We start from the raw sequence: 13,108 nt of genomic DNA on the forward strand, positions 1-13,108 counted from the left end.
CACCTGGACACAGGTGGCTGCACCCAGGGTGAGGAGCTGCAGTGTGAGGGATGTCTTGCAAGGTGGTGCTCTCCTGGGAAGATGACCCCCAGGCTACCTAACCCTCAGCAGCAGAAGCCAAGCTCATGAGCCACTGAGCCTTCTGCTGACAGTAGAAGCACACCTGCATGATTGCCTCTGCAGCAATGTCAATGAAGCCAGCTGTGAGGGGGCGAGGAGGGAAGACACAGCGTCCGTAACACCCAGGGGAAGCCACGGGAAAGCGGGGTGCCCTGAGACCAACCCTCTCACAGAGCGATGCCCTACAAAGCTCTGGAGAGCACCATGTCAGCAGCCCAGTGCCGAGGATGCTCTGAGCCTGCGGCCAAGGGCAGCGGGGAGCCAGGCCCCTGCAGAAACAAAGACGAGAGACCGTGGAGGAAGAGAGAGGCTTAAAAGCAGCGGGGATCGCCCAGACTGTCGAGAAAAGAGACAGAAAGGTCAGGAGACTCCCTGGGGGCTCGGGGAAGAGCTGGATCCGCTGTGGCTGAGCAACAAAGCCAGAGGGGCGGGACAGCTGGCATCAAGGGAAGCAGGAGGAGGGCCGCAGGATGGAGGACACAAGGAACAAAGGGGAAGAGAGAGCCCACCAGGGTCAGGAACCAGCAGCTCTGTGTGCTGCCCTACTCCTGAAGCCATCTTGGATCTCAGCACCAAGCACAGTCCTGCTCCTCCCTGGAGCAGCCGACACCACATGCCGCCTGGCAGGGTGGCCCTGTGACAATGCCACCGCTGTCCCCGCGCCCCAGGAGCGGGGGCTGCGCCAGGCTCGGACACTGGGCAGCCTTTCAGGCCGGCTGCCTGCCCCGTCCTGGCCACTGCCCGCACGCCTATGGACAGGAGGGTGCTCTGCCACGGCCAATGATGCCTCCAGGGACAGAAGGATGGGGAGCAAGGGCCCGTGACGCTGTAAGGGAGCAGCCAGCATGGCAAAACTGAAAGAGGCCAGAAACTGCTCAGCAGGGTCAGCACAGGAGCAGAGAGGAAACTCTGCTGTGAGCCATGATTCCCACAAAAATTAACTTTGAAAGCTCAACAGAAAGCTTGAGCTTTTAATGCAACTGAAGAACAGCGCTGCAGAGGCAGGCTCCTGCACACAGGTGGGGAATCACAGCCAAGGGACTTATGAAACTCTAGGGAAACAGAAAGGAAGAAGGCAGAGAGTTCAACATTTCAGGACTGCAAGTCACCTTCTCTCATCTTCTCATTTTCTGTACCAATCCTGCTACAAGGGCTTGCGTTGGCCCACAGCCTTTGCCCGGTATGAGGAAAAGCTGCTTGTGGTCATATCCTGAACACCAGCAAATGAGATAACCCCTCTCCACACCCAGCAATGCATCAAAATCCTGACAGGTCCCTTTGTGCACTGGGACTTGCAATCCCCAGATGCAACCCCCTTGTCATTGAGGAGCTGGGGTCCTCCTTGAGCCAGGGACTGCGCTGGCTGGCCCTACTCTGAAGCCAAGGGGAGGAGTAGGGCTCACAACCGCAAGGGCAGCAGCATCCGCACCGCCGCGGAGGGTCAGAGCCTGCGCGATGCACAGCGATGCACAGGGATGCGCAGCGGCAGCGGCTCAGCTCAGCCTTCAAGGAAACCCTCCTCTCCGGGGGAAGGTTGCTAAGCAGCCAGGAGGGGATGTGGCCGCAGGAACCGGAGGAGATGTACTTTCCCTTCTGCGGGCTTCGGTCCTGAGAGCTGACAGCAGCTAGGACAACGCGGCCAAGCAGACGAGCTCGGAGCCCCTCAGCACTGCATCGGCAGGACCTGCCCCAGCCCCAGCTCCCAGCTCAGCTGCTCCAGGGGCAGCCACGGCCACAAAAAAAGGACGAGTCCTCGGCTGGCACGAGCTGTTGGAGCCAGGAGGAGGGAGAAGACTGACAGGTCTGGTTTTATTATCTCTGCATCAAACCAGCTCCTTGACTGGACCAGCAGCACGTGGCAGAGGAGGGTCTCGGAACTCCCCCTGGCCGAAGCCGGGCAGCTGCTCCCCAGTTGGGCGCTGCAGGGTCTGACACGAGGAGCCCGAAGGGAGCAGCCTCCTCTGCGTGAGAGCAGGAGGGTGGTGACAAGCTGTGGCTGCTCAAGACTACGTGGTCCTCACAAATCAACCACAGTGCAAAGCCTTCCAGGACCAACTATGTGAAACCAGGAGACTCCAGCTGCTTTTAACATCTCCCACTTCCAAGCTCCGTCATCATCACCTCCAGGGTCGACGGTAGCTAGAAAAAGGATGAGGTTTTTCCTCCCCACCCATTTCCCTTACAATGCCCAGCAGCACCAGCTGGTGGCAAGCAATGCACGGGAGAGGCTGCCCTTACCTCTGGGCATCAGGCTGGGAAATGGCATTGACGACAGCCTCCACCGCAGTGTCGAAGAGCTCCGGGTCCTGCAGAGAGGTGAAAGCTGCCTGGATCAGGTTCTCACAGTCCATCAGCGGGATCTCCAGCTGCACCCAGCTGGAGAAGCACTTCAACACCTTCTGCTTGATGAAACCTGGGGAGTCCTGCTGCTGTAGCAGCTGCTCCAGCAAAGGGAAGACGGAGCCGCACTCCTGTGCCAGGACACTGCGTACCTGGCCCTTGCGGTACTGGGGCAGGCGACTGGTCTGAAACTCCTCGGGCAGCACCGTCAGCAGCTCCAGGAGTGCCAGACACCGCGCTCGCCCGTCCACGTTGGAGTCCTCTGCCTGGAACATGCGCACCATGTCTGCCACGGCGCAGGGCCAAGCCTCCGGCATCATGCTGAGGGCCAGGGAGGCCAGTGCCACGCACAGCCGGGTCAGCACGATCTTGGAGCCGCTGGCGAAGCGAGTGATGTGGGTGAAGAGCTGCGACTTGAGGCTCTCGTACTGGTCGGCCGGGATGTCATTCCAGTAACGGGAGATTTTAATGTGGAGAGCACTGGCACCAAAGTACTGGATCTCAGGCACCTTGTCCATGTTGAGAAGAAGCCAGCTGAAGTGCCACGCCTGGGGGGAGACCTGCGCCTGCATCAGCCATTTCTGAGCCAAGTTCTTGTTCTCGATGTTTGGGTCATAATACAGCTGATGGAGAGCCTGGAAAAGAGAGCGAAGCACCGTAGAGCAGCCGAGGAACACAGCCGCGGCCAGTCCCACCAGGGGAAGGCTCACCAGGAAGGCTCACCGGCACAGAGCCCAGTGCCCGGGCTGCCCGCCAGCCGCTGCCCTGCAAAGCCAGTCCCTTCCCCGTGTCAGCCTGCCTTAGCTGGCCTCCCTCCTTGGGCTCGCAGCAAAGCGAGAGCGATCTGGCAGCGCACGAGGACCTGAAGAGCATTCTTCCCCTCCTCCTCTCACACAGCACTCTGGAAATCTCTTTTCCTTAGTCATCTCCCATCCTCGCACTCATGCCGAACCTGCCTGCTTCCCTGCTGATGTGCTGTCACCGGGGTGGGTGCGGGACCCCTCTGCAGCACAAGGGCTATAAGGGACACGGCACACCAGCACTCCTGCCTTCCACCTGCATCCGCTCTCAGAAAGGTGCTGTGGATGCACCGGCTCTCAGAAAGCACGTGTGGCCCAAAGCTTGTGTCTGGGAGCCCAAGAAACACAAGATATCATCGTCTGTCAGGTTGTACAGAGCCCTGGAAACCCACAGTCACTAAGCTCAGGGATTAATCCCTCTGCGGTCCCTTTGAAGTATTCCCAAACCCGCCCAGCTACAGCTGCGCCAGGAGAGCTGGCATCTAACCCTGCCTCTGCCACTGCCTCCTGGGACAGCCCAGGGCTGCTCACTCCATCTCCACGTAAGGAGAAGGAGAACATCCCTTACCTGCTCCGACAGCTTTGGCAGATCTAGTTACTGCTTTGCAGAGCTCAGATCTACGTGAACAGCCTCACGCAAGCTGCAAGGCTTTATTTGCAGAAGAATATTATATAGATCTTAAGGGCAACATGAATTAGTTACTTCTCCTGAGTGGCTGCAACTGGCAAACAGAGATGCCCTCGCACACAGCGGGGAAGAGTAACTACCCCTTGCCTGAACGTCACCTTCCAGCAGCAAGGTTTTCCGCCTGGCACAGTGCATTTTATTTCAAATCGCTGACTGCACATGCCAGGAGCAAGGAAAAGCAATGGCATTTGTCTGGCGATCAGGCACCCGTCACGCCCCCCCCATCAAATAGGAGGACGATTCCAGCAGGTGCAGAGGATTTTTTGTGTCCCCATCCTGGCTCCAGGTCTCAAATATCCTCCTCCTCCTCCTCCCCCCTCAAAGGCTCTATGAAATTCTTGTGTGGCTCTTGTACCCAGGAGAGGATTTAAACCCTATTTTTAAGTGTGCAGAGCTGGCAGCCTGGGGCACAGGAACAAGCTTCCCAAGCAAGCGCTTGTGTCTCCTGCTGCTTCCCAGCACAAGACCAAAGAGCAGGACAAAATGGCAGGAACCTCACAGAGATGGCATTGCCTGGGCCATCATTTGAAACGCCTCTGTTCAAGACTTTGTGGCGGGGGGAAACGAGGATAACCTCTTTGTGAGGAAGAAAGAGGTTATGAAGTACGTCGCAGGAGACAGAGCCAGCCGACACGGGCTGCAGAGGGACAGGCGGCTGTCCCACTAAAAGATGTATCCTGACATAGAAAAGGCTAACCCTAGATAAGCAGGACACAGGGAGAGCGAAATTTGTCCCGACGAAGTGGCCAAGGGGAGCCCACAAGTTGTCACAGCTACCTGAAACCTTGCTCTGTTCTCGGTTATCTCAGACTCTTGCTGAAGCGCCGCTCAGGCGCTGGGGCAGAGGGAAGCACCGTCATCCCCTCCCATCAAAGAAACAATTGACCGCGCTATGGAGCAGTAGCTGCAGATGTGCTAAAAGCTCGACCACTCCTGGGGGCAGGAACCCGGCTCCTTCCCCTGCTCTTCTGCTGAAGACTGAGTCGTCCTGCAGCAGGGCTGGAGCTCAAGCTCCCAACTATCTCTTCCGTTTACCGGCACAGTCTCTTATTTGCTCTCATCAGCTTATTTTCTTTCCAAAAGAAAGAAATCTCGCTTGAGATTCCCAGAGTCGGTGACAGCCCATTCTTCTCCTTCCCTGCTCTCTGGGCACACTGACAAGGTGCAAAGGCCAGCAGCGGTCCCCTCCGCCTGCTCTCCAGCCCAGGACCCCTCCCCATCTCCTCCCAGCCTCTCTGTTTACACTCCCACACATTCCCTAATTAATTGATTTCTTCTAATTTGAATAGTCTTCCTGCTAACATATAGAAAATTGTAGCGGGGGGCGGGGGATAAATCCCTATGCATCATATTTTAGGAGGCATAAGCTGTATACATGTGCCAGGAGCCCTAACCTCTAATCCAGTAGGAGGTTTGCAAAGCACGGACCACACCACACGTGGAGGATGGACCTGGCACCCAGTGCTGGGTTTCCAACCCACAAGCTCCCCAGCTTCAGGGCTCCTACTTCATGGTCTCATGGTGAGGGATGCAGGGAAAGCGTGGCACCGCCCACACTCCGGGCACACCGAAGCGAGCCCCCGGTGCGGCGTTCGCATGGAGTGAGTGCCACGGGTGATGGGGAACGTGTCAGGGCAGCAGAGTGGGGGCTGGCGTACGCAGCCTGCCTGCTGGGAAGCCGTGAGGGCTCATCCTCCCACCCGGCTGAAGCCACGGGTGCTGCTGGCTCAGGCCTGATCCTGCCACTGCCTTGTAGCAAGCAGAACCCCGTGCTTCCATAGGATCAGCCAACTGAAGGGAGAGGAGCGAGCGACCAGGCAGGGCCCAGCACAAGGCTGAGGTGTGAGCATCCTGCACGCAGCCCCTGCGAGAGCATCCTCAGCAGCCCCAGCAGCAAAGGCTCCGGCGCTGTCTAAGCCAAAAAAACGGCTGCTGCATCATAAGGATGGCAAAGAGGGAGCATTATCATAGATGCTCCCCTTGACACTCATGCTGGGGAGATGCCGCCGCCACCACCACCACATTAGAGGAACGGTGAGGGATCAAGTCATGAGACCCCTCCCCAGGCAGAGTCAGCTTTCCAGCCACGCAGATGGCTTTCCCACCACCACCCCACCAGCACCTCGCCTGCACCCCTCGTGCTCCATCTGCCCTGCAGGGGTGCCCGCTGTCACCAGTGAGCTCTCCATAGATGCATCCATCACCCAGCAACACCACCCCAGAGCCTCGCTCCTCCCGCAGGGAGCCTCTGGAGAGGTTTCCAGCAGAGGCCCTGGGGATGCAGGCTGGAGCCTCAGGGAGAAGGTGAATGACAAGATGACAGAGTCTACCAACTACACTAAGTTATTCAGAGGGTGGAAACAAAACTGATGCTGAAGAGTCACACTACAAGCTGTTGGAAGTCAGAAGAATATTCTGGAAAAACGCGGCTGCTGGCTTTCTCACCCCCCCTCCCTGAGCACCCTGCCCAGGAGGGGACCATCCGTAGCGGCTCCTGGCTGGAGCACGGCTGTCCCTGCCTGTGTGCAGGATGCCAAGTAGAGAGGCAAGGCAGCACGTGTGCCCGGGCTGCCAACAGTGCACCCCATCTGGTGCTCTACACGACACAGGAGAGCTTTCCAAAAGGACCTCCAAGGGTGGGCCTCAATACTGGAACCATCCTAGCCCAGCTCAAAGCAGCAGATGAAACCCCTGGGAGAAGACCGGGCTCTTTCCCTAGCCTGCCATGCACGTCAGCTGAGTACCATCCTCTGCCGAGAGCATGGCACAGGAGGCTGCAAGGCACCGTGTCCTGCAGAAGGGTACCTGAATGCTCAGCACCCTCCTCCCCAGCAAGGAAAGGCACCGTTCTCATCCCAGAGGATGCACCGGCTGCCGTTGGACTTTTGACATCACCACGCTGGCCAGCACTCTCAGGTCCATCGGAAAGCACTGGAGATGATGAGGGGAACTCATTAGCGCCAGGAGGGAGAAGCAGAAGGCATGAAATCGGGCAGTGACATCTAACAGGGAGGCTTTGTGCATTCTGATTTGAACGGGTGGCTGCCACCAGACCTGCCTCCTCCGCAATTAGACCTGTAACATGAGAGCTGGTAAACAGCCCGGCTGTCAGCTATGCCCTTTGGCCAGGGAAGGAGCTTTCTCCACCATCAGCTCTGCTTGGTTGAAAATAATTCAGGCTTGTTACGATGGCTCTTCCCTGCCCTAAAAAGCTGTGGCCAAAGTCTCAGTGAGGGTCTAGATACTGGAGTGGTATCAGCTGCTCAAGAGAGACAGAAGTAAGCTGCCTTGGGGCAGGGGGGCACGGGTCAGAGGTCCCATGCTGGTCACTTTGGACAGCCGGAGGGGGACCAGTCCAAGGAGGTTTATTGCCAAGCAAAGGCACCTGATCTTAGCTCACAGTCTGGTGTCACGAGGGAAAAGGAGCTGCTACAAGCCCAGCATCTCCCAGCCTCTCGGAGCTTCTGCAGGGAGCCCAGAGCAGGCTGTCTCCACGACTGCACCGCATAAATCCATTAGGGTCCCCAGCAGAGAGGTGTTGTGTCCGTGCCGTTTGGGGGGTGACAAGAGGAGCCCCAGACATATGGCTCAGGCCCCACAGAGCGGGATCGTGCTGCCTGCCATTCTTGGGGGGCTCCCCGGGGAAACAGGTCCCTTTCAGGGGCCAGCGTGCTTCAGCTAATGGAGGTAACAGCAGATACAGCTCTGAGATCCGCAACCCGGCAGGGAAAACAGCAAGCTGCAAAACATATTCTTCTCCTGCTCCTTGCCTCGTGCCCACAGCCGCGGCATGCTGGGGGCAGTGGTGGCCACGGCCCCTTGGCAGCCACCAACCTTCTTCCAGCAGGACCCCGGGATGTCTCCCGCTGCAGTCTCTCGCTGTCCTTTCTAGCTGAACGCACTCGCACCGCCAGCGCTCCAGGCCTGTGACAGCACAGCCGTTACCACAGCTCTGCCGAGCGAGGGGAACGTCATCCCTGCCTCCCCCGGCCCCGCGCAGCAGCCATCCTCCCTCCCCCCGTCCTCCCCCTGCCACGGCGGGGCAGGCTGAGCAGCCAGCAGCCCCGGGAAGGCGGCAGCCTGCCGAAGCGCCGAGGAGAGCAAATGGATGCAAAATAAAGGCGTGCGTGTTCTGCCAGGTGTGCTGCTCCTGCTCGCGGCACCCACGCTTTGCCAGCAGTCCCACGGAATGGGGTTTTTTCCCCCACTCCTAATAAGAGGGGCTGCCACTTGGCACTCTCTTTGAGCCCAACTTGCCCACACCGAGTCCTCGGCTGTCTGGAAGGGGCTGCAGCCCAAACGTGGCCCGGCAGCCTCGGCATCCCTCCTGCTGCTTCGCTGCCAGCAGCCCTTTGCAGAGAACAGCGTAGTCCCCAGGAGGGATGGGGGCTGCAGGAGACACGTGCTCTCAGCGGTGGTGGCTGGGGCCCTGCACAAGCCAAGGGTGAGCAGGACCAGAGGAACCCTGGGAGCACAGAGCCCAGGCCAAGTTGCACGGTTGACCCAAACACCTCTGCCCACCATCTCGTATTTCTACCCATCACTTCGGTGAACAAGTCCACAAGCGTTTTGAGAGGAATCCCTGCTGGCACCCGGGTGCCAATTGCATCCATTCCGGCTCCGTAAGATGTCGGAGCTGAGATGAGGCTCCAGTGATGGCCCTTGTAGGGCAAAGCCAAGCCCTGGCAAACACAAGGGTGTGCCCTCTCATCCCATCACCAGCACGCCACAGGAAGGAGCAAGGTGTCCAGCCAAGATTGACTCTGGGTGGAATCTGCTTTTGCAGTGAAGATCTGCTTAAATGCTAAACAAGGTGACTCCTCACTTCCCTCAATTTTGCAAGAATCTCCCCTCCCGAGGCCCCTAACTTACCATCCCCGGCACAACTGCCACGTCTCATGTATGTGGGCTGTCCCTAAGGAAGAAGCAGCCAACCTGCTGCCAGCAGTGCACCAGAGAGGGGATGCCATTCCCCCACCCTGATGTATCCATAATTCTCTTGACAAGGTTTCCAAAGACAGGCAATAACTTTCTCTGAAGAAAGCAGATGCACTTGGGTTTCTCCTCCCCAGCCTCCCCGGTGGAAGGCAGCCCCGACAGCTGCCGCATCCCCGAGGCTCAGCATCTCCGAGGAGCAGTGATCAAAGCCACCCCTCTCCCATCACGGTAGGCTCCGGATGTCAGCTCCATGACACCCCGCCTACCCATCCTGCCGGAGAGACTCCGTGCATTCATCAGGCATCTCCAGAGAGGCACACAGCAATCTGGAAGGCCCAGAGATGCCAGACCGCTAATGTGCTAGGGAAAAGACGTCAGTGAATATTACAAACACCCCAGAGGACGAGGCAGGCCAAGGGAGGAAAGACCTGGAAGGAATCAGACAAAAAAAAAGAGGGCGAGAGCAGGCACGTGGGAAATTCACAGAGGAATGGTGCTGCCTTCTTTCTTATTTCAAAAAGGGGGATATTGCTGGGGCAAATTTAACTGCACTGCAAACAGGTAAAGAGGATCTCGCATTCCTCTTCTCCTGCCCGACACTGCAGTGTTAGGTGCTGCCACCCGTGACCTGCGGGAGACCAAAAACGCAAGGCACAAGTCCTGGCTCGTGCTCTGCTCCTCCAAGACAGACACAGCCAGCAGGGACCGAAACAGTTGCGATCCGTCTTCACGGTGGCAGGGCTCATACTGCAGCGGGAGCATCACCTCCCCGGGGCAGCATCGCCCCACCATCAGGCTGTCATCACGCCGGGGACAGCCCCTGGGCACGCAAAAGCGCAGGCAGGTCACAAACCAGATTGTACCGTTTTGGCATGGTGGTGGCGGGGGGCGGGGGGAGGCTGAGCATCCTGGTAGCCCGAAGCCCTCTGCTCGCCCAGCCTTCCCTTCCCTCCGAGCCCTCCAGCAGCAGAGCCCGGCTCAGCAGCAGGTGCAGGGGAAGCGGAGCCAGCCCGGAGCTGCCGGCCGCCCAGCAGGTCCACGCAGCATGGCCACAACAGCCTGCTCTCGCTGTGCCGAAGCCAGAGCAGCATCTAGGTCAGGCTCGGAAGAAAACAACAAAGCAGCCGAGCAGCCCTCAGCTGGGACCGGGGGACGCTGACACAGTAACCGTACAGCAACAGCTCAGCATGGCCCCGCTCCTTCTCTGTGTCACGGGAGAGCTCCCTATGGAAAAAGGGAGCAAAAACAATAAAAGGAGCAACTTTCAGTGAAAAGCACCTGAATCTGACGCCTCCCCAGGAACAGAGGCAGCTGCCTGCTCCCTGCTGGCTTTCAGACCTGCCGGCTGGCAAAGGGCAGCGTGGGCCCAGCCCACAGCATCCGCACCCTCCCGCCTCCCTGCAGCCGCTGGTCACAGCTGGAGAGATCCAGAGAGGCACAAGTCATGCTGGATAAACACAGCGATGATCCTCTTCAGCTACCTGGTACCCAGAGCCCTGCAAAATTGCGGGGGTGTTTGCCCAGCCCACCACATAATAAACAACAGAAGGGGGGTACAGAAGGGTCTTCCAGGAATGTGAATCCTCTCCATGAAAATCATAAGAGTGTGATGGGCACAGTCTCACCAGAGACTTCACTGGCTACAACTGCCATGCGTGATGACTTCCACTGTGGGTGACTGGGAGAGGCTTCGATCCTGTGACTTAGGAAATAACCAGCTCCTTACACTGTTCCTAACCCCAGCACTTATCACTGACTGACTCAGAGTGGAGTCAAACCCCAACTTTAATCAGCATCCCAGTGTTATTAATAGAGCCATGCACAAAACCTGTCAGGCAGAAGAGCCCAGGCCAGCAGAAGCATCATTTACCTGCCAGCATCACCTTTGACAAAGCAGCTCTACCCACCTGCCTCCCACCAGCCCAGCCCCCAGCAAAGCCCACCTTTCCTTCCATTTGTACCAGAAACACCCCACAGCCCTCCCATGAAAGGACAGAGACAGGAGGGCTCCGAGCTGCTCAACCTCTGAGCTTTTTCTGATCCCGCCCCACATTTCTTCCCCCCGGGCAGGGACCGTGCTGCTACCCCCAGCCAGCAGCTCCGAGCCCCACCGCACTCCACAGCCGCATCTTCAGATGACACCACCGAGATGGCAAAGCCTGCGGAGACGGGAGAAGCCGGGCAGGCTGGGGGAGGGGAGCCGAAGCATCCTAGAGGGCATCTTTGCCTCCTCCCAGGCGGCGGGAGGCTAAATCCAGAGCGGCACGGCGAGGACGAGTTGCCTCTCGGCACAGCCCCACCTCACCCGGGTACCCCCCACCCTGGCACTGCCCACCCTTCCCGGGCAAGTGTGCGCTTCATTGTTGGTGCAAACAAAGGAGGGGTTTGTGTCTGCCGAGGAGAAAGGAAATCAGAGGCAAAAATCATCCAGCAGCCCTGGATATATGCAGATTACACTGCAGAAGGTTGCATTAATGTAGCATTTTCCAGACATCAGTTAATCCCCCTGGCCGTGTGCTGTCTCTGTTTCCCTGGCAGAGGTGGGCTGTCCCACCTGAGGCCACAAAGGCAACCGGTGCCCACAGAAAAATCTGACATCCCTGACCCGACACCTCCCGTGGGGCCAGGCAAGCTGCTGGGTGCGAAACGCAAGCCATGTGCCCACCCGCACGCCCGTGGGCATCGCTTTGGCAAGGAACTCGGTCTATTCTTATCGAGGAAAAATGAGGACGCTGGGATTCCCGTTAGCTGTCTGGGGAGCGAGCTACGGATCGACAGGCTGTCAGTCTCGGAGCGGATGTCTGGCTACAGGGCGAGTGGAAGGGAGAAGCGCTCTCCTGCTGTTTGCCCTTCAGGGATGCATCCTCTGCTGCCCTGCCCCCATCACCTCCGAGATGGCCCAAGGGGTGGGTTTTGCTGGGCTGCCTGCCCTGGCGCTCACTGGGGTGCCCTGCTCGGTCTCCGTGATGAATCCCCAGGTCACGCAGAGGCTGCTCGGGGCTCTTCCCAGCAGCAGTGCGATGCTGGCAGGCCTCAGTTTGCCGTGGCCATTCCCTGGATCCCAGGTTTCGGCAATCAACGACCTTGCTCCTCTTGCCCTGCAGCTGCTTAGGAGGACCTCAAGCACCAGCAGCAGCACGGGGGCTGGATCAATCCACGTTTAGAAAGGCATCACCGGGCCATCCGCCCTCCAAAGGCTTTTCCCAACCGTAATTCCCAACAATTCCCAGCACCTGGCCAGAGCCCGGGTGCCCTCCCTTCCCCGCCTGATGGAGACACCGGTAAGGTCGGTGGCAGCCAGGACCAGCCCCGCAGGCTCTCGCTGCCCGGCGCTGCAGCGCGGCGACCCAGAGGACGCCCGTCGAAGACACAACTCCTCCCTTCTGCTCCCATTTCTGCCACATCATTTTCCCTCCCCGGGCTGCCCCGGGCGCCACCGGCGGCTCCACCTCCCGCACCGCGCACCGGACACTCCCGGGGGGGGCCGGGGTGAGGCCGGGGGCGGTGGTGGGGGGATGCCGCCACGCCGCACTCCCCGGGCCCGGCACCGCCGAGCAGGTGCCCCCCCCCCTCCCCCGCCAAGAACCGCATCCCCCACACCCCCGCGGGCAGCATCCCCACGCCGCCGCGGGTGGGCCGGCCGGGCGGGCGGCCCGCTCACCTTTTCCACGTTCTCCACCGTGAAGTCGAGGCCCTGCGGCGGCGGCGCCTCCGCCCTCCGCTCCATGGCTGCGGCGGCGCTTCAGGAGGCGGCGGCGGCGGCGGCAGCGGGCGGGCGACAGCGGCGGCGCACGGGCAGCCGCATCGCGGCGGGACCCGCCTCCCCGCCCCGACGAGGGCGGCGGCGGGGCGGCTCGGCTCGGTACGGCGCGGCGGGCAGCGGCGGTGGGGCCGGGACGCGCCCCCAGGGACGCCCCGAGCGGCGGCACCGCCGCCCCGCTCCGCTCCGGCACCGCCTCGTCCCGCCGCCCCGCAGGCGCGGCCGGACAGCCCGGGACCTGCCGCCGCGCCGCACGCCGGGAGACGTAGTCCCGGGCCCAAGCGCGTCCCCTGCCGGCCGCCGGGCACCCAGCGTCCCCCCGGCTCCCCACGCGTGGCGCCGCTCAGCACCGCCTCCCGCCGCCGGCACACGGGTGGCAAACACGCCGGTCACCCCCGTCCCTCCGTGTACCCCCCCCCTCCTCATCACGGGGACACGCGGGGGTTGGACACGCAGCCCATC

At 60.0% G+C, this 13,108-nt stretch overlaps 1 protein-coding gene across 4 annotated transcripts in view; it reads right to left on the bottom strand.

The window, feature by feature from the left end:
* The window catches only part of IPO13 (importin 13), a 32,426-nt gene extending 19,572 nt beyond the window's left edge, over positions 1–12,854 (bottom strand). For 3 of the 4 annotated variants that reach the window (XR_010072161.1, XM_063343038.1, XM_063343041.1), the window contains exons 1-2: positions 12,548–12,854; positions 2,359–3,095 (exon numbers count right to left, since the gene is read on the bottom strand). Coding sequence is in view for 3 of the 4 variants with exons in the window: in XM_063343038.1 (XP_063199108.1) it covers positions 2,359–3,095; positions 12,548–12,613 (803 nt within the window). In the remaining variant the exon portion in view is untranslated. The remainder of the gene's footprint in view (positions 1–2,358; positions 3,096–12,547) is intronic. The other variant, XM_063343039.1, reaches the window with a different exon arrangement.
* Between the last annotated feature and the right edge of the window lie 254 nt (positions 12,855–13,108).

This window comes from Chroicocephalus ridibundus, chromosome 8 (assembly GCF_963924245.1).
Source record: "Chroicocephalus ridibundus chromosome 8, bChrRid1.1, whole genome shotgun sequence".
NCBI lineage: Eukaryota > Metazoa > Chordata > Aves > Charadriiformes > Laridae > Chroicocephalus > Chroicocephalus ridibundus.